The sequence below is a fragment of the Emydura macquarii genome, unplaced genomic scaffold (genome assembly GCF_026122565.2).
Source record: "Emydura macquarii macquarii isolate MOO-44397 ecotype Brisbane River unplaced genomic scaffold, CSIRO-AGI_Emac_v2 contig_1253, whole genome shotgun sequence".
In the NCBI taxonomy this organism is placed as follows: domain Eukaryota; kingdom Metazoa; phylum Chordata; order Testudines; family Chelidae; genus Emydura; species Emydura macquarii.
Genome location: NW_027131390.1, coordinates 56,628,984 through 56,653,973, shown reverse-complemented (window position 1 = coordinate 56,653,973; position 24,990 = coordinate 56,628,984). Strand labels below are relative to the sequence as shown.

The 24,990-nt window shown below is 42.9% G+C and overlaps 1 protein-coding gene across 1 annotated transcript; it reads left to right on the top strand.

Annotated features, from left to right (window-relative positions):
• Positions 1 to 504: 504 nt before the first annotated feature.
• On the top strand, positions 505 to 4,224 carry FZD7 (frizzled class receptor 7). Its single transcript, XM_067548892.1, has one exon. It carries the CDS (start codon positions 505 to 507, stop codon positions 2,200 to 2,202), a length of 1,698 nt encoding a protein of 565 aa, XP_067404993.1. The 3' UTR covers positions 2,203 to 4,224.
• Positions 4,225 to 24,990: the final 20,766 nt, after the last annotated feature.

Sequence of the window (24,990 nt, the reverse complement as noted above, 5' to 3'; positions counted from 1 at the left end):
ATACACGGATCAGTCGGGCGAAGTAATAATCCCTTTAGCTGTAACCTAAATCCCGGCTTTAGGGCTCAGAAGCCGGGCGGGGAGCGGAGCCAGCGAGTTGCAGCCGCCGCCACGGGACTTTCTGCGGAGCTGGCAAAAGACTTGGCCTAGGGTTGTGGGTGTTTTGTCCTCCAGGAAACTTCACGCCGGGCTGGGGAAACTCCCCCTGCCTGCCCTGGACCTGGGCTGGGCTGGGCGGTGGGGACAGACAGACTCACTTGACCCAGGGAAGAGACTGGGAGCAAGCTAAGAGTCGCCAGCTCTGAGTCCTGGCACGGCCTCAGCAGAGCTTGTTTAGCAGCGAGTCAGCGACCCGCACTCTCCTGCTCCTCCACGCCGTCTCCGCCTGAACTTCCCCCGCTGGCTTCCCGGGGCCCCGCGGAACTCGGATGTCCTTGCCGCAGATCGCCGCCGCTCGCCTCTGAAGGGCTCCGGGTGCCTCGGTTCTCCACAGCTACCGCGGCGATGTGGGCAGGAGCAGCGGCGCGGGCTGCCTCTCTGGGCCTGGCCGCCCTTCTCGGCGCCCTGCTGGCGATCCCGGCGGGCTCGGCGGCCCAGCAGTACCACGGCGAGAAGGGCATCTCGGTGCCGGACCACGGCTTCTGCCAGCCCATCTCCATCCCGCTGTGCACCGACATCGCCTACAACCAGACCATCCTGCCCAATCTGCTGGGGCACACCAACCAGGAGGACGCGGGGCTGGAGGTGCACCAGTTCTACCCGCTGGTCAAGGTGCAGTGCTCGGCCGAGCTCAAGTTCTTCCTCTGCTCCATGTACGCGCCAGTGTGCACGGTGCTGGAGCAGGCCATCCCGCCCTGCCGCTCCCTCTGCGAGCGGGCCCGCCAGGGCTGCGAGGCGCTCATGAACAAGTTCGGCTTCCAGTGGCCCGAGCGCCTGCGCTGCGAGAACTTCCCGGTGCACGGCGCGGGCGAGATCTGCGTGGGCCAGAACACCTCGGAGACCCCCGGCCGGGAAGGGGCGGCGGGGGCGCCCACCGCCCACCCCACTCCCTACCTGCCCGACCTCCTCACCCCGCCACTGGCCCCGGCCGGCTTCGCCTTCTCCTGCCCCCGGCAGCTCAAGGTGCCCCCTTACCTGGGCTACCGCTTCCTAGGGGAGCGGGACTGCGGGGCGCCCTGCGAGCCGGGCCGCCCCCACGGGCTGATGTACTTCAAGGAAGCTGAGGTGCGGTTCGCCCGGCTCTGGGTGGGCGTCTGGTCGGTGCTGTGCTGCGCCTCCACCCTCTTCACTGTGCTCACCTACCTGGTGGACATGCGGCGCTTCAGCTACCCGGAGCGGCCCATCATCTTCCTCTCGGGCTGCTACTTCATGGTGGCCGTGGCCCACGTGGCCGGCTTCCTGCTGGAGGAGCGGGCGGTGTGCGTGGAGCGCTTCTCGGAGGAGGGCTACCGCACCGTGGCGCAGGGCACCAAGAAGGAGGGCTGCACCATCCTCTTCATGATCCTCTACTTCTTCGGCATGGCCAGCTCCATCTGGTGGGTGGTGCTCTCCCTCACCTGGTTCCTGGCCGCCGGCATGAAGTGGGGCCACGAGGCCATCGAGGCCAACTCACAGTACTTCCACCTGGCCGCTTGGGCCGTGCCGGCCGTCAAGACCATCACCATCCTGGCCATGGGGCAGGTGGACGGGGACGTGCTCAGTGGCGTCTGCTACGTGGGTATCTACAGCGTGGACGCGCTGCGCGGCTTCGTGCTGGCGCCCCTCTTCGTCTACCTGTTCATCGGCACCTCCTTCCTGCTGGCCGGCTTCGTGTCCCTCTTCCGGATCAGGACCATCATGAAGCACGACGGAACCAAGACGGAGAAGCTGGAGAAGCTGATGGTGAGGATCGGCGTCTTCAGCGTGCTCTACACCGTGCCCGCCACCATAGTGCTGGCCTGCTACTTCTACGAGCAGGCCTTCAGGGACACGTGGGAAAAGACCTGGCTGCTGCAGACCTGCAAAAGCTACGCCATGCCCTGCCCCAGCCACTTCGCCCCCATGAGCCCCGACTTCACGGTCTTCATGATCAAGTATCTCATGACCATGATCGTGGGCATCACCACCGGCTTCTGGATCTGGTCCGGCAAAACTCTCCAGTCCTGGCGGCGCTTCTACCACAAACTCAGCAGCGGCAGCAAAGGGGAGACGGCTGCGGTATGAGCCTTTGCGCCTTTTCTCTGATGCTGCTGCTCCTGGGAAAGACAAGACACGCAGACAGGAAAGTGACTCTCCAAGCAGGGGAGAAGGTGAAGAAGGCTCCTAACCTGGGGCTCTCAACTCTGCCTCCCCGAAGACAAAATCCTCAGACAATGACTTGGTGGCTTTCTTGCCCACCAGGTTGAAAAGCACAGAGTAAGTGTACCCTTCTTAGACTGCTGGTGGGGATGGGAAGTTCTTTCTCTGCAAGAAGTTCCCTTCTTAAAAATTAATTCCTGTGGTGTCTGGGCAAAAGGTTAAACTGCATCCAGTGAAGCTTTGAGTCAAGTGGTCAAATCATAGTTTACATCGGTGGGTCATATTGCAGCTGACACTGGCTTAATTTCCCATGTCCTATACTGTCTTAATTTCCCATTCAAACCCAGAGTAATCACCTAACTATTTTAAAAAGCCATAAATTAAAATCATGTGCTTTTGAGCTTCCCATATTCTGTCAAATAGAGCGGGTTGATTTTATATCCAACAATCACTTACCAAAGCGAATCCCAGCTTACTGGAGTGGGGTAGCCTTGCTGCTTTGAGAAGGGACTTGCTATTTAATACCCTAAAAAGACAGGACTTGTTGCTTTTCAGCAATACATACCCTACCCCAACCCAAACTCCTGCCTTTGTTACAGAAGGACAAAGAGGAAACAAAAGTGTTTTCTCTCTGGAAAGGCATAAGCATGAGACCCGTTTTTATGGGCAAACTAACAAAAAGAAGTAGTTAAATTCAACGTTGGGTGTGACTAGCTCAGACCAATAAACATTCTTTTTATGAAAAAGGAGGAGGCAGGATGTTTTATACTCAATATGAGTTTCTGTTCTAGCTAAAAGAAATGCCAGATTTTTTTGTTAAACAAGCTTAATTCAGAACACCTGACCACAGGCTGCATTAAGACATGTAAAATAAGTATATACAATTTTTCTCTTTCTTCCCATAAGCCTTATTTCTTTGCTGTTTATGTCTGGATTGCTCTAGGTACAGTAAAAGAGCAAAGTGACTGGATTTGGAGGACATGTTGGGATAATTTAGACCATGAAGTGCCAATTTCCCTTGTTCTCTGATTCCCTAAACTGCACAGTAACAAATAGTGGTGCAATGTTTTTTGTTTTGTTTTGTTTTTTAAGATGGAACTGGTGCCCTTGTTTTAGGTATGAGAAATCTTGTACTTTCTAAAGAGCACTACAGCGACTTAAGTTCCCAGTGAACATTGTCTTAAGTTCCTAGTGAAACTTTGTCAGAGAAAGGAAACTGATTAAATAGAAATAAAACTTCACTTTGCAGTCATTCATATTTCTGTTATGTGACCAGTGACTTATTCTTTCAACCTCTTCAATCATGTTACATTTATGTGTTAAATTTATAGTTTGACTTTCATATTTTTATTTTGAAATACTACTTTTTAGCTTTATGATCTAAAGGGTTTGACTTTTATTTTTGCCTAAAGACTAATCAGGGAATTATGAATTTTTAACAAGCTGCTGCCCCCTAACTTTTTTTTCCTAAGTCTGTAATCGCTGTTCATAATGAAGAGCAGGTATATGGAATGAAACTACAAAAACTGTTCAGGGTTAGGAGAACAGACTGTTACTGTGTAATGGGCACACAGTAGCATGGAGTAGAAGGGGGGGGGGGGTAGGAAATATCCCATCAGTCAAATCCTCCAGTACCTCTGATCCCAAACTCATAAGCTTTGGTTTGTCTTTTATGATGTGCACATGAAAAACTGTAAGACAAGTGCAGTATGTATATTTTGTAAATTTCACATTTTGTAAGAAAAGATATATGTATTTATATGTTTTTACTTGATTTTTTTGTTTGTTTGTTTTGGAGGGCCTGTATGAGGCCACGCTTCATCACATGTACAGATCACTAAATAAATTGTTTTTTTTAATACAAAATTTATTTCTCTAGACTAGTTTTATGTATTCTTCATACTGGAAGCGGGGAGAGAGAAGACAACCCCATCTGCCCTCTCCAATTAGGCCTTATTTTGGGAGGGAGGAGGGTGGGTAAATATGCAAGAGATCCAAAACTCAAGTCTCCAAAGTATTATTTCTGATGTAATTACTTCTAACAATAGAAGATCCAGTTTTTTTCAGACTATTGCTTTAAATGTGTTTACCCTTCCTGAATTCCTTGCGGTGCTTATATGTCGGCCATGCCTAATGCTTATTCCTGGATCTACCCTGGACTGTAAAATAGGGGTGATGATACTTTCCCAGCCCTTAAGCACTGAGACCTATGACTGAAAAGTGCCACACATTGTTAAATATTATTCATAGATTTAGTTTGACAGGTGTTTCTTGGTCAAGTAAGAATTCAAGCTCTAATGGTCTCTGGGGGAAAATGAGCCACTTTTGTAATGGAAGTGAAGGAGGGTCTTATTTTCTCCCCCACATTCTTCCCCCGTGCCTGGTATTGTTTTTCCAGGCCTGTTGGGGTGAAGTTGCTTTAATTATTTTAATAGTCTAGGCAGTAGATGGAGGTGTTTTGGGGGGAAGTATTTAACATAGTAATCTGAAAGTTGATAAGATCAAATATCTCATAAGTAAACTATCACATATTTTCATGAAATTGAACTCTGCAGATTCCTTACAGTATGAGCTCCACTAGCAAAATGATATGACAAACAGATTCTAAATCCACACAGATTTTACAATCACAAAACTTTTAGCAACAGATCTGCTTAAATATTAGTGACAAAGTAGCATTTGGATTTATCTGTCCTCTGACTTATTCTGTTAAACTTCACTTTTCAGCTTCTAGGATGAGATTTTAGTAATGCCAGTTCTTAAATTAGGTTTGTGGGTCTTTTTGTTGTTGTGGGTTTTGGGAGGTCACAGGGGAGTGTTTAATATATTGAGTTTGTACATGGCCACAGCCATCTCGTGATGGGGACTGATCTTGTACTCCCAGACTTTGCTAGGAGCTTAGGCTGCCTGGCTAAAGCTCTGGCCCGAAAGGGCCTTATTCACTGACCCCTAGAAACAATGGATGCACCATTCTTTTAGGACACCTTTTGATCTGAACATTGTACTCTCAAACATTTAAAAAATCTTTCTGCATTTATTTACGATGCATAAAATGCTGGTTTCAAGTCACTTTCAGAGAAAGCCCCTTTAAGCTGCTTGTCTACAAAGGACACTTTTATGATTTTAAAATACCACTAACTGCTCACCAAATCTATCCATTTCGATCAGATTTCCTTTGGTTCCTAGTACAAGTCAGACCCCTTCAGACTATTCCTATGACATGAGATCATTGATAACGGCTGAAAGTGGTTTCACTCTGTTCACTTAGGAAACCTGAACCTTTCTATAAACATTTTGCTCCCATAAATCCATCACTGTTGACCATCTGTAGTGGCTGTAGCAGTAAGGACTTTGAAAGAATAGGAACTCGTTAGCAGTGTTATGAATGACGCCTAAGCTATATTCTGTTTTCATAGCTCTGGTGCAAAATGTGCAATTAATACATAATGTGCCAAATAGCTAAGCACTCCATTTAAACAGACTGAATACCGAGACTGTCTCCCTATTCTTCCTCTCTTTGCACTAGGTAATGAGTAGGACTGGTCATCCTTTAAAAGTTGTTATTCAAGTAAACAGCAGTTAGGTGCAATAGTTTTCTTGGTCCAGGAACTAGATGAAAGAACTTAAAAGAAAGGCTATGTATATCAGAGAGAAACACACGGTAACAATTGTGTGAGCATCTTCCTGAGAAGAAAAATGTGACGATTCTGTCATGAAACCATTAATACTAAATCAGTTATTTGACTGGATATTCCTTATTAAAAATACTTCTGTATTTGAAGCCACTTATAGTAAATTGAGTATTCCTCTAATCAGCTATTCTTCTGGATTTAAATTTGAAACTGTAGGCCAAATTCAACATAGGTGTAAATGGGAGCAATTCCCATTAACTTGTAAGCAGCTATTACTCATGCCAGGACTGAATTTGATTTGTAGTAGAAACAACTATTAGAATTGCAAGCAATGATGGTGCCTGCATTGCTGAAGCAAAAATGTTACCACTAGACCTTGTAATCGATTTGGGAAGAGGATGTTATACTAGCACATTACCACTATCTGTTATCAAAGTGGCTCTACCTTCTTTGATGGAACAAAAGCTATTTTAAAAGTTTGATATTTTTGTGAAGCAATCTTGAAGCTTTTGGGGGTGGCGGAGGGAGAGAGGAATAGGGCCACATTTAGGTGCAGGTGACTGCCTATGTGCAAATATATCGTCTTCTATGACAGTGATAAATCATGCATGAAACTCATGCATCAAAGTCATGAAATGGGATACAAATGCAATAAAAAATAAGGTATTCAAAAGTTTAACAAATGGGGTAGGGAGCACCAAAGAAACTTCTTGCCTGGGGGCCATTTGGTCTCGCCAGCCCTCGGACTAGACCTTTGCTAATTAGTGTGGATTTTCTTTGTGTCTCCAGTATCAACTTTCCATTCATATTTTCTGAATTTTAACAGAAATTTCAGATATTTCACACTTTTCACCTTCAGTTCTCATGTAGGTAGGAATTCTCACCTCACAAGAGCCTGGCAAGTAATGATTATCATTACTAAAGATCCTTAGGTATTTTTATTAAAGCACTCCACTACACATGAATCTTAGCAATGACTGGTTTTAATGAATGAGATTGATGAACAAGTGTCATGGAGGATAGGTTCATCAATGGCTGTTAGCCAAGATAGTCAGGGATGCAACCCCATGCTCTGGGTGTTCCTAAGCCTCTGACTGCCAGATACTGGGACTGGACAATGTGATGGATCACTCAGTAATTAGCCTGTTCTGTTCATTCCTTCTGAAGCATCCAGCATTGGCCACTGTCAGAAGACAGGATAGTGGGCTAGATGGACCATTGGTCTGGCCCAGTATGGCCGTTCTTATGTTCTTACCCAAAATGTATTACGCTTAATTTATTTTCTCCCCTTTTTCGTGACAAGCACAAAACATTGTGCCCTGGAATATTCAGACAGTACACTAGTGCTGCTTTGAATAAGAAAGAACTTGCCTGAAGTGCTGGTAAGGGGGAAGGCCTATAGCATTTTTTAATCCCACAGACAGCAGTAGCTGCGTATATTTCTGTCTATAGGTAGATAAGTGCTTTTATAATACACCGATTTTATATTTGTTAATGGAATGCCCTCACAAGCAAATTATTTTCTTTCAGTACTTCAGCCACAGCCAAGAGGTTTGCATGTCAGTGAAAACCAAATACCTTTGTACTCAGCAACTGAGAACAATAAACATTCTTCATAATTTCTCATGGCTTTAAAATTAAAATTGCTACGTTGTATCCTGAGTAGCTGCCTCTTTCTGTAGATCATTCTCACTTCCTTTCAGACCCTTGTATCTACTTTGTATACAGTATACTCTTCACATTTGCCATCTATTCCTATCATTTAAAACCCTGAATCTGGCTGACAAAAATTCAATTTGTTGCTTGGAGAGGAAAGAAAAATCTGAAGGGAAGGCTTTAAAGCACCCTTTCAGCATTATGACTGCTCACTGAGGTAGAATAGTGCCAAGACTCTGTTCTGTATAAACCAAGATAATTGTTTCATGCCAACATAAATGCATGGTTTTGGCAGCTTTGATTCTGTATAAGATAATACAGGAAGGAAAAAAACAAATACAGCATAAGGCAAGCTCCCAAATGCCCCCTTAAAAGTGACAAATTTCAACTAATGTAACACCCAAACTAATAAAAGTAAAACACATACATCAGGGCTCAACAATTCTCAGATGTTTACTCTTTTGCAATAGAAGCAGAACTGTGAGCACTCCAACCATGTTTAAACGTGGTTGTTGCTAGCAAGGTTTCCCTAAGTAGTGTGGATAGATAATTTTTGTCTTAGAATCACTCTGCTGTCTACGTGCACTCTATGCTGGCTTTCAAACTGTTTAAAAATCATGCATCAGCACAGCGTCACCATGGTTGCAGCCAAACAGACTCTGTCTTAACTATGGCAGAAGTGAACATTGCTCTAACATAGAACAGTGTTCCCTCCACTCTGACCAGGAAACATATGTATAAAAAGCTGAAGCAGGGAGGGCCAAAAGCTTTAACGATAATTGTAAATCAAAAAAATTCTCTCCAGGTTCATCGGGGAATTCTGCTAGCAACATCACGTCCATGATGTTGGCCATGCCACATCACGATTTGGTTTGGTTATAACAAGGTTCAACCTTGCTTAAGGACACTCTTGTTACAAATATAGCTGGAAAGACAGTGTACAGTATGCAGGGGAATAGTCTATACAAAAAAGCTTCGGATGCATGGCCCGCAGAAGTAACCTCAGGGTAACCATCCTAAAACATTGCTACTAATAATTGTGGATCCCAGGGAAAAGGGATACAGTCTTCCTACAACCTTTGCTATGCAGAAGGGCTTGGAACCAGCTGCCATGACCCACAAAGAAACGAGAGGGGTAGTGCCCCTGTCAGTATCGACAAGGGATATGGTTATTTCCAAATGTCTATTTTTCTCACATGAACAGAGATAGGTGCTTTAGTAAAAGCTCAAGGTCAACGGGGATATTGTTGTAGAACAAAATTTGAACCTCAGATGGAGAGGGAGGATGGTCCAGCAAATAGGACACTAGCCGAAGACTTGGTTTTAATTCCCTGCTCTGCCCCAGGCTTCCTATGTGGTGCCGGGCAAATCACTTAGGTCCAGATTTGCAATGGTATTTAGGCACCTAACGATGCAAAAAGATGCCCAGTGGAATTTTCGTAAGTACCTTGGAGTTAAGCACCTAACTCTGCATCTTGAGGTGCCTAAATACCTTTGCAAATCTGATCCTTAGCCTATCTGTACTTCAGTTTCCCATCTGCAAAATGGGGACAATTGAATTCTTTACCTCACAGGTATGTTGTCAGGATAAACTCATTAAAGATTGTGAGGAAATAAAATCCTCTGGCAATGGGCCATTTAAGTACTATTGATAGATGTCTGCTCAGTGGCCACATTCTGTGAATAGGCCCAATTCCAGAGACAGCCAAATTCAGACCTCCAATTAAAATGTATTTATATTTTTCTCTACATTAGGTAGGCTGACCACATAACTTCACAGCAGTATCACCCAAGCCAGAGCTCAAATATAAGGTACTAGAGGACAAAGAAACCTAAACTATTGCAAGATAATCAGAAAAGTACATTGAACCGTACCATCCATGAAAATAAGAGGCACAAAATACTCCACTACAGGTCAAACATAATGGACTAACTTCTGCCCTCGATGACACCCAGGCATTTGAGTAACTGAGATAAGTATTTGGATGTGTGTGCTGGCGTTATGTATATTTAGAGATATACACAACTCTTTGAGTATACCTCAATCTTACATCATCTCTGTACTATACAATCAGTGGACTGAACTACACCTTTTTGTTCCTCAGTACTCTTAGGGCTTATCTATACCAAACAGCAATGCACACTAAAAGGGTGTGATTTCTAGAGAGCACCAGTGTGTCACATACTATCTGGCCCATATAGGTCCTGATGGCATGAACTAAAAGTTCCTTAGTGTGCATTTGGTGTAGTACTGTACATTAATGTGCACTAGGGAACTTTTACTTTGTGCCAGCAGGTCTACATGGGCCAGTCAGCATTCAACATTATACACTTTAGAAATCATACCTCTGTAGTGTGCATTACTGTTTCGTGTACACAAGCCCTGAGTTCCAGCATGTTCATGGTCAAAAAGCTGCTTTTTTTTAAAATAGAATTTCCACTGAAGACAGTCAAAGTGAACTGCCTCCCAAATGTTTGCCTAAATCATGAATCAGATCAAGTGTCTGTCATGGTCCCCTACCAAAACTTTCCTATAGAGTATTTTTATTGTAAAAGCAAAGCAGCTGAGAGGTACAGTTGTAGATAAATCTAAGATCAAAAACTCAGCAAAGAGGCAAAATCAAAAGGCCATTGCCCAGTGCAGCTGCCTGCTAATTAAACACTGGCATTAATTGCAATATGTGTCTGGATCCCACTCCCTGTGTTTGTTGTAGTTCCTGTGTGAGCTTTGGTTTGCTCAGAACTTTCCCATTCTTGCAAAAAAATGAAACCATCAATAAGAGGAATGAAAGGCTGTGATATGTATATATATCTATAGGGCTATTTTTAAAGGAAAAAAGATTTTTTTTGTGTGCACTAGTTCAAAGCCAGCTTTGATTATTCAAAGGGAGAGTCAGATTTTAGAAAGGAAAAAAAGTAAACGTGGAGATGGAATCTTTTGTATTTAATCCATGATGAAAAGAGCATTTCTTACTTGCAATACTCTCTCTCTCTCTCTTTTTAATTAACAGAGAAATGTAGAAGTTTGAGGCAGTATTTCCTGTCCTTACTTTATGAGCTGTGCTAAGCAGCATTCCATCGGGGCCAACAGCCAGTAAAATGGATGTCATTTGACACCCTTAAACAACTACACATACCAGTCTGAAACTGAGTGGCATTATGTGAGTGGATAGAAAGCCATTCTAGAGAGGATTTACTCATTGCTTTTCTTACACATTCTCTTTCTCTGTGGACAATAATTCAGCCCTTGGATACGCACAAACAACTCTCATGAAGTCAACCAGACTCAGGCACAAATAGCTGAAGGCAAAATCTGGTCTACACTAAGTAACCTATTGCTGCTAAGCAGTGCCATTGTTCTGAATATTCCTGCTCTACACAAGGAGGGTGGGTTCAGAATCCTGTTTCAAATTCCATGGCTGGCTTCTACTTCTGTGAGGGGCTAAAACAAAATCCTGGATCTGAATTTTAGAGAATTTGAAATCCAGATCCGGATCCACATTTTGCATTTACTATTGGAAAGAATCCTTTCTTTAGTAAGGGATCACCTATCTGGATTAATCAGTGAATATTTGTGCTATGCTTTGAAGATGTAAAGCTTTATATAGGTGCGAAGGAACACAGACTTTGGGTTTTTTTTGTTTTCAGTGCTGCTTGTGGTTTTTGCCAGTGTGTCTTAACTCTGCTCTTCTTGTTCTCCTCAGTTTAAAAAGATCTGAGGGCCAGAGTTAAAAAATCTTGATTAAAAACACACAAGAACACACAAAATAAGAACAAACAGAACAACCTCAGGGATTTAGAAGTTTTGTTTCAATGCCTCTGTCTAGTATTTTTCTACTTATATATATCAAATTCATAGTTCCCTTAGCAAAACTGACTTTCAGTCCAGCATTTGGCCATTGTCCTTACACGTAAATATATTTAATTAATTCAAAATATTAAGAGAAACTAACAAGATAGATAAATAAAAATAAGGATAGGGGATGATCTTTTGCTATTATAACCCTTGCACTCCCATATCCTGTCTCCCACCTTTTGTCATGCCATCCCTGGCTGTATTAAGCTTATTTAACACTGTAAGCTTCTTGAGCAGGAGCCAGTACTTTTTATTTGTCTTTAAATACACGATTGCATAAGTAATTATTGTATTAGTAATAGAGGCAGTATGGTCCAGTGGATAGGGCACTGGCCTGGGAGTCGGGAGAGCTGGATTCTATGCCTGGCTGTGTCACAGACTTGCAATTCACCTCAAGCCTCTATTTCCCTTCCTGCCCTTTGTTATTTAGGATGTAAGCTCTTCAGGACAGGGACTGTCTCTTTCTATGAATATGAACAGTGCTCAACACAATGGGGCCTCTAAATGCTACCACCCCACACATAATTCTTAATAATAGAGAGAAAGGGTAGGCTTTGGTGAAAAATTAACTTGCATTTATTTTCTGTGGGGAAATAATCAAATACTAGTGGCAAAGTGGAGACTCCCAAAGGAATGAAAGGCAGAGGTGTTATTCCTCTTCCCACCACAGCTACTTTGTATAATGTTTGTATGGAATGTCCCCTTCAATTCAGTGCACTTTCTGTGGACCTCTTCAAATGATGGTTGTTACTATCACTTGGTCTCTTCCGCCTGTCTCTTTTGGTTGTTGTACAAATTGCTGTCATGCATTTGTCATGCTGGGTGATACCAGGTAGTGCAAAATATCTATAGTTAAGCCAGATCTTAGCTAGCCAGTCAGATTGCTGGTTGGCCGACCATTGACTAAAAATAAAATCAGCCAGTCAGCAAGTTAGCATATTCCTAAAGGGACAGGACACAAAAATACATGCACGCACAATGAAAAAACAATTCACTGGGTATTTCCGCTAAATGATCATCAGTGAAATAGTTAAGTCATGACATTTAAATAAGAGAGACAAGGTGGGTGAGATAATATCTTTTATTGGATCAACTTCTGTTGGTGAGAGAGACAAGCTTCCGAGTTTACAGAGCTCTTCTTCAGACATGTGTCTCTTTCACCAACAGAAGTTGGTCCAATAAAAGATATTACCTCACTCACCTTGTCTCTCTAATATCCTAAGACCAACACAGCTATGGCAACACTTCATACGACATTTAAATTGTCATTTATGATTGTAGGGTAATGTTAGCTCCAATGTATTTAAGGTTAAGCATTAGTGGTCCAAATCTGGGCTCATTTAAACAAGGGGTTACTGAGAGACAGCCCATTGAAACCCACAGCATTTTATAAAAAACTGGTTCTCTTCCCCCCCCCAAACCTGCGGCTCAAGCCCCTGCTCTAATTGTCCCCAAACTGATCTCAGTCATTTGACGTTTATCTCAGCCTGTGCATGGCACGTACTTACCTCTTGGGGAAGCAATATTGAAAGAATGATTAAAGGAAGAGTTTGGCTTTCTGGAATGATATGTGCCAAACACTTATGTGCCAAAGAGATTGAAATGCATGTGTGTACCAAGACTAAGGAAGAGGGTTTCCAGGCAGTCTGTTGTCAGATTACACAGGTGGCTCAAGGGGACAGGCTGTGGTCGCTGAACCTGAGCTACCCCCGTGCACTGTAAATTTGAACCCTATCCTTGGCAGAAATCTGAGAATGATCTGTTGCTTCTGACTGTTAAGGTTTCCCCCTCCACACACATCGTTTAGGAAATGTGCCCTGCTAATTTGTACAGTGGGATTAGAAGGGGCTCTAACTATTTTTTTAAAGATAGTAAATTACACATGCTCCAGGCAGATATGTGAGAATGATTGATGGGTATATTGCAGCTTTTCCACCTGGGGGATTATTATACCAAAGTGCCAGCACTGAATAATCAATTACCATTAATTAACTAGAGGGGAGATGAAAGACAGTTAGGATATTATAGTCATGTTTCCAGAAAAATGGAACTGAGTGTGTTTAAGGTCAAGAGGTTCCTGATACACAGCCCCCCTAACATGAGGTGCTCATAACATTTTTAGATTCTTATAATCTTTTGCTGCAGAGCTAGGGAATATTGGGGGAGAGGGGAATCAAAGCACTGAAAGGGAATGTGGGTGTGTGGGGGTTGAGAGAGTGCAGGAAGGGAGGAGAGATTGGGGATAGAGCGGGGGCAATGAAGGAGAGAGGTTTGGGGCTGCAGCAAGGGGAGAAAGGAGTAGTGCAGGGGGATAAGTTGGGATGGGTGGGAGGGCAAGGGGAGAAGGCTGGAAGCACTCAGGCCAGGGAGAGATGCTAGTGCAGGGGTTCTCAAACAGGGGGTCCTGACCCCTCAGGGGGTCACAAGGTTATTGGAGGGGTCACGAGCTACCAGCCTCTGTGCATGCCAGTAAGAATGGCATGGCATTGGGGGGAATCATCACTTTTGTTGGGGGTTGCCTGAAATATTTTCAAAGGGGGTCCCAGCAAAAAAAGTTTGAGAACCCCTGGCTTAGTGGCTCTATAGCAGCTAAACATTAACTTCTGAAAACCAGAAAATATGAAGTTAAGTTACATGCCATTCCTGTGTGGGATGGAGGGATGGCTGGCTTGGTGTGGGGGCAGATTGGGATGGCCAGAGGCATGTCTGAAGAGGCCTGGCCAGCGTGGGGCCCACCAGAGATGGAGCTGGATTTACACCTTACGAGCCACTAGGCAGAACATCTTCAGTGCCCCCCCAGCCTACAGCTGACCTTGGTGTTTTCTGTGCGGGAGGGGGGGGAGTGATGTGGGAGAGAGGGGCTGGCTGGGCTAGCTCCGTGTGGTGATGAGGGTGCAAGGGAGAGGTCCTGGGGCGACCGGCTAGGCCAGCTCTGGATGCGGAGAATATGCTTACCCCTGGGCTCCGGCTTCCAGCCTGACCAGGGAGCAGGGCCTCAGGAAGAAGAGGAGGAGCAGGGCTGTGGGGCCAGGAGAGAAGGAGGACAAGCAGAGGGCGGGGCCAGAGTTCCGGCACTGATGCAGGGCCCCCAAATTGGCCCAGGCCCCTGGGCATGAGCTCTATTGGCCCATGCAGTAATCCGCTACAGTTTAGGTGCCCCTAGAATGCTGGCACCCTAGTCACATGCCTACTGTGCCTAATTGGAAATTCAGCCTTGGCTGGGGGTGATCATGTAGTGAGGGCATGGAGCCCAGCTCAGTGATCAACTCAGCCTACATAAGGAAGCATTAAACCCTCTCCTCAGCTGCTGCCTGTGATGTGTAGGCAGCAGCAGAGGGCAGAAAGGAGTAACTTTTTATGTGCTAATGAATTCTAACTTGCTAATGGCTTAATGAGACAGGAAAGGAAGGGTTAGCTGGAAATATTGGGGTGGAGCTACATGTTGCTAGTGATGGAGGGAGGGTGGAGAAGGAACTCGTGAGCTGAAATTACTGTAACCTAAATGGAAAACAGTAAAACCTCAGAGTTATGAACACTAGAGTTACGAACTGACTGGTCAACTACACCCCTCCTTTGGAACTGGAAGTATGCAATCAGGCAGCAGCAAAGACATAAAAAAGCAAATATAGTACAGTATTGGGTTAAACATAAACTACTAAAAAGAGTGGGAAGTTTAAAAAAAGATTTGACAAGATAAGGAAACTGTTTCTGTGTTTGTTTCATTTAAATTAAGATGCTTAAGAGCAGTATTTTTCTTCTGCATAGCAAAGTTTCAAAGCTGTATTAAGTCAATGTTCAGTTTGTTTGAAAGAACAACCATAACGTTTTGTACAGCGTTACAAACATTTCAGAGTTATGAACAACCTCCATTCCCAAGGTATTTGTAACTCTGAGGTTCTGCTGTAATACTGTCAAGATTTTGAGACACAGAGCATGTCTGGTTTCTTTCCCCGCCCTATTAGCAACTCCACCCTCAGACATTTCAAAGCATGACCATTACACTCTTATCCTGAAACAATACAAACAGCCAGGGGAAGTACCACTTAGGAATCACATAGCATTCTTTACCTTTAGCTAGGCACAATAATGTCTCAACTGCAAATCTATGTGATAACTACAGCTGCCCACACAAGCACTGTTATAAAAACATTTCTCTCTCTGTTAAAAAAACTAGGAAATTGACGGGCATAAAATGTCTTTAATTCAGACCTAAGGTTGTCCAGTGGTAACTTCTGCCCTTCCAGAATGTTGAATTCAGCAAAACTCAAACATCGGAAAACTAGGAAATAAAGAGTTACATTTGTGTTGGCACATACCACAACTCACCTCTTTCAATGATGCCCCAATACACCCACAATAACATATACACTCACACTCAGCCTGGGCAGATAGTGCAGAAAATGCAGGGGAAGAGACACACCACCACTGAAATGCAGAGTCTATAACGCTTTCTCTTTGCTGAGACAAAATGGGTTTAGTTGAGCTGTACTGAACAGGAATTACCTAAGCCTGTCCTACTCTCCAACACTTAGCCTGTTACACACACAAAAAAACACCTTACCTGGTAATTTTACAATCCCTTCACGCATTTTTATAAGACCTTCACCCTTCCATACAGGATGCACTTTCCCTTACACATCATTAAACCCACAGACCACCCTCATATCCCATCTCACTACTGAAAATTCTCATGACAAATATCCCCTGTGCACCACTACTGACACATCCTACACAACACAGCATTATTACGAGGCATACTGCATCCCTCAAGGCACATTTCCCCTGATCACACCTATGGGCAGGGCAAGGAGTGGGGCTCAGGACCGACCTCCCTCCCCCCTCCTGCGTTAGGCGGCAAGTGCCCCCAGATCTCCTCATATCACAATTACAGCTCTGCCAAGCGCTTAACTAATCCCTCCACCTTCAGTATAGCTACACCGTACACAGGGAGTGCAACTAGAGTGCTTGCTGGTAATCCCCAGTGGCTATGGTCAGCTCTTGGGAGCAGAGTTAAAATTCTGTTGGCATTTATCTTAATTCTCATTTGTTATTTTTCAGATATTTAAGTTTTGCTGAACTGGACATTCTGGAAGGACACAAGATACCACTGGGCAACCTTAATTAACTCTATGTTAACAAAGTTTTTTGTCAGTGAATATGTCAGTTAGGCTCTGGCATTAAAACTTTATTGAGATGAACGGGGGCAGCACAACTGCTCAGAGCCACTGGGCCAAATCAGTAAGTAGTGCTGTTCCGCAGTCAATTGTCCCTCAGCATGTATTGCCCATTTTCTGCTCCCTAGGAAGATTATACTAGCTTTTCTTCCTACTTCAAATACCCAGTAGCCACCATCCACTATTCTGTGACAATGTTCCATCTCACTGACATCTCTTAAAAATGTACATATTTTTATTCAGCCTTAATAGTGCTACATTCATTAAAACCTGTTACTTGTCCTCCACAGTAGGCAAGTAACATTGAAAATAAAATGTTATTGTCATATTTTTCAAGTCTTTTAACACCCAAAACAGCAGAAATCCCCAAAGCAAACCTAAATCCTTTTGTCGGCAGGAAAGGAATACACATGCAGCTGCTGGCTACAGCCCGCGCTCTACAGTTAAAGAACTGTTTTCTAGCTTTACAATTACAGTACATTTATAACGAATAACGGCCTATTCCTTCATTGCTTGAGCATGCACAACTCCCTGTGATTTCAGTGGGAGTTTTGGGTTAGCAAAAATGCAAAATGGAGTCCTATGGGATTTATAACCCTTGAGTGATAGAATTATATTACACAATGGTTGTAAGTGTCAATCCAACCTTTGCGATTAGTTCAGCCTTTGTATATACACAAATTGTGTGTGCCATTGCTGATATAATGGTCAGATCAAAAGGTGGACTATAGCTGGAACCTTGAATCCAAACCTCTTCTTTTAATTTAGACACACCTCTACAGTTTTGGCTGCTAGTAAGATCCAAAATCAGAAGGGAATGATTTTCTATTCTGATTTACACAAGGCCAAAATAAGGCAATATCCTGCAAGAACAGCTAAACACACAGGATATTGATCGTTCCAGTCAGCAAAGCTCTCAGGATACCAGGACTGTGTGGGGCTGAAACTCAGAAAAGGTGAAGAGACTGCAGTACTGCAAATTTAATCCTACACCTGGTTTAGTCTCAGACTTTGAATCCTAGCCAAAGTGCATTCGTTATCCAAAAACTGCCTTCTTGGCGCCTCTCTAGTGATAACCATTGCATTTCACATAAATGCATTCATGACCAGCAATGCAAGTGTTAGCCCAGTGTTAACCCATTGTGGCTCTACTATGTATTAAAAGACTACAATGCATTTGCCTGCTTTGGTCTGTCTAACTGTTGAACTCCTTCAGAAGCTGCTACAATGTCCCTTTTCTGACCTGTGAAGTATCTTACATACATTAGCTCTTAGGCCCTCTCTAATGTGGACATTCCTCCTAGAAATAAATAGTCATGTAAATACTTTCACATTATTTCCGGAGAGTGAGAATCTTATCAGTCTTGGATAGAGAGATACATTGAAGCTGTTTTTAAAAAAATCATTCAGAATTTACTAAAAGCTATGATTTTAGGCAAGAATTAATTAAACCAGATGAAACACTTCTAATAAGATTTATGCTATCAGATCATTTAATTAGTTCTGGCTTTTAGTTCATCATCACAAGCTTCTGTGAGGGTGAAAAAGAAATAATTGTTTTTTCGAATGGCAATAATTTGGGATTTTTTAATTGACTCCTAGTGTGAAAGAGTTGATTCCTGCTGTTTTCTAAAATGAAGGGTGGAAAAGTTCCAGCCAGAACTCAAATTCCGGAGGCAACTCATGAGTGCTTTTCTCATTGCAGCCTACCTCTGTGATCTCAGTTTGATTTCAGTCCTATCATTTCTCATGGTTTAGCTGTATGCAGCACAGTGACATGCTGGAGCTTAGCCATTTCGCAGTGCCAGTGGGCTTATTAAGAATTCTAATGCAGAACTGATGATGTTCGCTAAATAATGTTGGCTGGATTGAAATATATTTTTTCTGTAGCAGAGGGAAAGAAGAACTGATTTGATGTTTTGGGCAGGAAATGTTTTAAAAAGAAAAATTCAGAAAACCAAACAGTCTCTGGGGATGGGGGTCTTAGTTTCCAGACTTGCAAATCTTTGAAAAAAGAAGTGCAGCTTTTTATCTAACTAGATTTAATTTACAAGTTCTTGCCCAAGAACAGGAGTGGAAATTATGTGCAATCAGTGAGACAAGAGCCCTTGCCTCATTCCATACATATCTTTGAATATCACACGGAAGAAGGCCTCAGATTTTTCAGAGCCCTGCCTCTTTCCCTCCATATACATCCACGGTAATTGTGTAGGAGGAGGCAGGAATCCATATGTATCTTCAGCTATCTTGTCCATACACACCTTCCCAGACCGTTTGCACATTGCATTTTGTTAAGCACACATCTGCACATTCAACAGAATCTTGAGCCAATCTCCCCAGTGGAAGTTTTCACTCATTTACTATAGGCATAGGATCTCCTAACATTTCAATGATTTACCATAATCCAGTGTGCAAGGATAAAGTATGTTTTCTGAACCCTTATAAAACATAGCCAAATCAAATCTGATTTTCACTGGACCAATGAAAGGCACATCTACAACCCAGGGATTCAGACTCTTGATGAATTCCAACTTTTCATCACTTTCCCCTGAGGCCCTACTGCTGGTCAAAAAAGATCAACATTTTCTTCTCAGAAGAAAAGCTGTATTCCTCTCCTCATACACACACTTCTTCCATGCTTGAAAATGGTTCAAACATTTTGATGAAACCTTCAGAAAAGAATAGCTCCCTGCCTCAAAAGCAAATGCACTACATTTAAAAAACAGATGTTCAAAACAGGTTAGTTTTTAAACTTCCAATACTTGCCATGAGCTCATTTCTCAGAGAGATCACGTCTTCAATATGTATTAAGAAATTTAGTCCACAAAGTTAGAAGTGACTGAAGACAATATGCTTGTTGTGTGCATAATTTAATTCATTGCTGCTGTTTCCAATTATAGCTTTTTAAATTCTTCTTCTAAAATATGTTTAAAAATATGTATAGACTTTTCTGTGGCTCTCAACACTGTAGTATCTGAACATCCCTCATATATTAATGAGTTTATACTCACAACATGCCTGTGAGTTCAGGTAGCATTATCTTCATTTTACAGATTTATTATTATTAATTATTATTATGCTTAATGGTTTGTATTGCTGTTGTATCTAGAAGCCCCAATCAGGAACTGGATCCCACTGTCTTCAGCATTGCCACCACAGAGAACAAAAAAAAAGGTCCCTGACCAAAGACTTTACAATTGAGGCCACAGAGATTAAGTGACTTCCCCAAAATCACATAGAATATTTGTGTCAGAGCAGGAAATTGAAGCCAGATTCCCAAGACTCAGATTAGTAATTTAGCCACATGACTGTTCCGCCTTTTTACTTTTGAGGTACCTATTACCTTAGCATCTCAGTGCCAAATAGCAGTAATGAAAACAAAGTGTAATTTCTCCCAAAAGAAGTTTTCCTCTCTTCTTTCTCCGTCTTCAATGGAACATGTGGATTTATTATATTTTTAAGTGGGTGATGTTCCTAAGGAAAGGCTGTATCAAGAGGATGTGGTTTATTTTTAGATCCAATCCAAGTATGCGTAGTTTCAGTCTTATCTCCTCTGGCATGGAGTTCCATCACTGGGGTCCTAATGCTGAAAAAACTCTGCCTTTCCACAGCCCATATCTTATGTCTGATACCAGGTATCTCCAGCTGCATCATATCTGTGGCGTGCAACTGTCTTTGAGGGTCATGGAGGATGAGGCTGTCTCCAAGGCTGTGAGCTAAGGCCTGGGAAAATAAGGGAAATATCCCTTTTAAATCTCTAGTTAATTAGGCTGAAATAATTCTTCCCAGAGAACCTGGTGAAGGGAGTGTTAATTTCCATGTTTATTAATCAGGGTTCCAGTATGAACCCCCAACACTAGAAAGTATAGGGAGTATGTCTGTGTCTCCAATAGAGGCCTTTTCAACTTCTATACAACCTCTAAAGTGTCTGAAATCCCATTACATCAAGCCCTTGAAGTGGCTTAATGTGAACTTTTTATTCCCATTGTTCTGCAGTTCACATGTTGGGAGATTTCATCTTCCTGCTTCCTTCTTGTCAGAGGACAAGACTTTGACAATATGGATTTTATTGTGCACTCCCCTGCATCCCACTACTGCCCCTTGTCAATAGCAGAGAGGCCTGAACAACACCCGAGCTAAAAACAGGAAATGACTATTCACCAAACACAAAAGCTTATGGATTTGTGCTTAATAACAATTTATTTCTAAGGGGACACTGCATCTATTCCAGTAGAAAAGCAGATACCTTCCAGTGTACCGAATACAAACCAGTACATAAACTGTCTGGGGCAGGTGTACTATATAAAGATAGTCTCTTAATTTTCTCACATTCACAAGCACTATTTTTCATACCAGCTGCATCTTAAACTCTCAGTTAAGATGGTGATTAGTGGTGTGGTGGGGTGTCACAGTGGGAGCTTTCTTAAGAAGAAAAGGCTTTGATTGAGCCAATGAAAGCTGTTGCCAAGGAACCAGATGCCATGAACACACCACTCCAGCAGCGTAAGAATACAAACCATGTGAGTGCCGAACTGAGCATTAAGTGCATTTGATGGTTGAGGCTTGAAAGATATTGTTAACTCTTTCAGCATCTGGCAGAGCTCACACAATGGATCAGGAAGGTAGTAGTCTGTTAGAAAAATTTGTGAAGGGCCCAAGCATTTGCCAGTATCTCCCTATTAGACCATACTGAACCAAAAGAATAAAAAGGGGAAAACTTAAAACCTCCTGTATCTGACTGGCAGAGTGTTTAAAATAACAAACAAACCATACATTAGGCAACCTCTCTTCAAAGCAAAATTTGATTTTAAACAGATTTAGACAGTAGAGGGAACAATCAAATAAATGTACAGAGAACCCTATACAACCAGTAACCTTGTTTATGTAAAAGGTGTTCCATATTAGCTCTGCTATTACAGTTTGTTCACAACTCAGTTCTTCTGCAAGAGGAATAAAATAGCTTGGATTCAGCTTTTCCCAGATCTGGCTTGGTTTCCAACACAAATGTTACCGATCTGAATTTTTATCTGATCAGTTGCCAGTTTGTTTCTAAGTTGGCTTTCCACTTTGATTTCTGGACAATCCTGTATTATATTGATAGTATATTTTTCTTTACGTAAATTCCCTAGTGCTCTGCTGCCCACACAGTAAAACACAGCTAAAAGCTCTAATTAAAAATCATGCCTGCCATATGTCAAACCATAAGTACTAATATCAATCTAACATCCTGGGTTTGAAATCAAAGCTTTTTCAAACATGGGAGCCTTCCTGACCCATTTTGAAGCAGTTACATTTCGAAGACTGGATAGCTCTGAGTGTGGCTATGACTAGACACAGACATTTTCAAAGGACATAGGCCTGATTCTTTGTTGCTGTTGCATTATTACCTCTTCACGTTGCTCCAGCAGCACCAAAGGGCAGCAACGACTGTGGATAACTGGAGCCACTGGATAATTTCTCTGGTGTAGAGGAATCCTCAGTTGCAAAGAGCCGGTATAACAGCTCTAGGCAGTCCCAAGTATAAGGTGCGTGTGGCCTGGGGAAAAGGGGTATGGCTATATCAGTGTTATACTCCAGCTGCTGGAAAGCCCCCTTTGTGACCATTGCAATCTGGATGTAAATTAGAGTAGCCCTTGGACTACATTAACTTACTCCAGGGTTTCAGCACGACCTTGATTGGCCCATGAAAATGGGGGCAAAACAAAAGTGGTTTAAAGTCCACTCCCATTCCTGATACCAGCGTAGCTTGTCAGGCACAGAGAATCAAGCCATACAAATCTACACCACAAAACTCTCCTCTGTAACTGACACTAAACATCCCTCCTATTGGCAGTCTCCTCAGAGAGACCAAGGATTGCTTGGGCATGGTGGTTTTGTTACCCTCTCACTCCTAGATATTGGTGAGGGATCTCTCCCTGTGATTTGCCTGTGCAATTACCTATGTATGCAGCATTGTTGTAGCCATGTTGGTCCCAGAATATTAGAGACACAAGGTGGGTGAGGTAATATCTTATAACAAGCTTTCAAGCTTACACAGAGCTCTTGTATAGGTCTTCAGAATATGCTTCAAGGAGAAAGTCTGGGATACACACCTTAATTCACTCAAAACCGCTCTCACCAAACAAGGCACTCCACCAGGGAAGTAGATCATATCATAGGTTGGGCTACCCAAATACTCCAGGAGAACCCGCTTCATACACAGGGGGGGAAAAACAACTCTGACTGAACACCCCAAGCTGTCACCTGCACTCCGCACAGGAACCCATACAGGGTATTATTAAATCTTTACAACCCATACTCGATGGGCACAACATCCTGAAAAATCTTTTCTGAACCCCCTTTTCAAACAACCCCCCAACCTTGCCAAGCTCATCATCAGAAGCAAGCTCCCTACAGACCAAGACACACCAACTCAAAGCGGAATCATGTAGACGTATCTCCAATGCTACGATGATCAATACCACAACACACCTTTCAAGATATATGAGTTCTACACATGCCTAATGCATCATGTGCTATATCTCATCCAGTACACTAAATATTCCAATAACAACTATGTGGGTGAAGTGAGACAATCACTACATGCTTGAATGACTTCACAGAAAAATGGTAAAACACCATATTGCCTGTGGGTGAACACTTTTCACAAAACAATGACTCCCTATCTGATCTCTCAGTCCTCATCCTCAAAGGAAACCTGTGCAACACCTTCAAAAGATGAGTCTAGGAACTTAGATTCATAACTATGCTGGACAACAAAGATCCTGGATTTCTGGCTTATCATAACAATCTGTAACCCACTAACTCTCCTTTGTCCTACAACTATACAGGTGTTAACTGCCCACTTCATCTTGAATGGTCTCTTAAAATACGTGTTAACTCCCTATCTGTTCAATCTTGTATTAGCTGTGACACAGTACCTTTTCCAAACCTGAGGAAGAGCTCTGTGCAAGCTCAACCTTGTCTCTTTCACCAACAAAAGTGTATCACTTCACCCACCTTGTCTCCCTAATATCCTCAGAGCAATGCAGCTACAATAACATTGCAAATTACAATTCACTTGAAAGAAATAAAATTTCTTTAAAGAAAATAAAAGGTGGCTAACTGCAATAACCAAGGTCCGGAGGGGAGAAATTGCACACAATTTGGGCATAAAAGGAAATATATGGTATTACCCTTTTTGTAGCTACAAGCTTCTCCAGGCTAGAAATCCCACTCCCACTAGGCCACTGGTCCCCAAACGTTTTACCTCACAACCCCCCTTGCCCTTGTCCATGCCACGATCGGGAGTAGGGCACATTTGGAGCCGTGGTCAGCCGTGGTCAGGACTGGGGACTGAGGCTGAGGCCAGAGTCGCACCAAGGCCAGAAGCCAGGGGCCAAGGCTGCAGCTAGGGTTGGGTCCGTGGCCAAATCCTGAGGTTCTAATTCAGTTGCTGTTATGTCCTGATTTATGAAAGGTCCCTGCTACAGTCAGTGGGAGTTACCTGATTAAGATCTAACTAACTACAGACCTCAAGATTTGAGATATTATATGTATAAACACACATACATACATGTACAAGGATCGCTGCACCCATTCCTACTGCACAGTCATCTGTATGGTATAATACAACTGTTTTATAGTGTTTAAAGTAGATATGTAATCTTTGTTTTTAAATAAAGCATTTAAAAATAACAGTGAACAGCAATAATGCACATCCATTTGGGTTAGGAAGTGAAGAATACCATATCAACTTGAATTTCAATAGGCAGAATATAATTATCCAGATAAAAATTTGGCAGCATATCAGAGCTAACAGCTCAATCTTATAAAAAGTACCATACAATCCTCAGTGATTACAAGTGATCTATATGTCATCCAAAAGAGAGCACAGTGACCCAGGAAGCCAGTCTGGTGCATTGGTTTAGCAGGGATTTGAAAGGAAAGGGCCAGTTACTGCATCAACACCACCACTTCTGGTAGCATATAATTTTCACTAGGAGGGTGGGGAAAAAAATTTCACTAGGAGGGTGGGGAAGCACTGGAATGGGTTACCTAGGGAGGTGGTGGAATTTCCATCTTTGGAGGTTTTTAAGCTGCGGCTTGACAAAGCCCTGACTGGGATTATTTAGCTGAGGTTAGTCCTGGTTAGTCCTGCTTTGAGCAGGGGGTTGGACTAGATGACCTCCTGAGGTCCCTTCCAACTCTATGATTCTACCTCAACTAGGGTGACCAGATAGCAAGTGTGAAAAATTGGGTTACTTTTTGGGGGCTGGATGGTGTGACACTGTCTGGATTAAAGGTGACCTTTTAGAATATTACTTAATATCAGTATTGCAAAATTACAATAATTAATATGAGGTATGCCATGTTAGGTACCATTAAAAAGGTTATAATTTGTTACGTATGATGA

Coding starts and splice junctions, on each gene's coding strand:
- FZD7 (XM_067548892.1), top strand. CDS start 505: ATGTGGGCAGGAGCAGCGGCGCGGGCTGCCTCTCTGGGCCTGGCCGCC.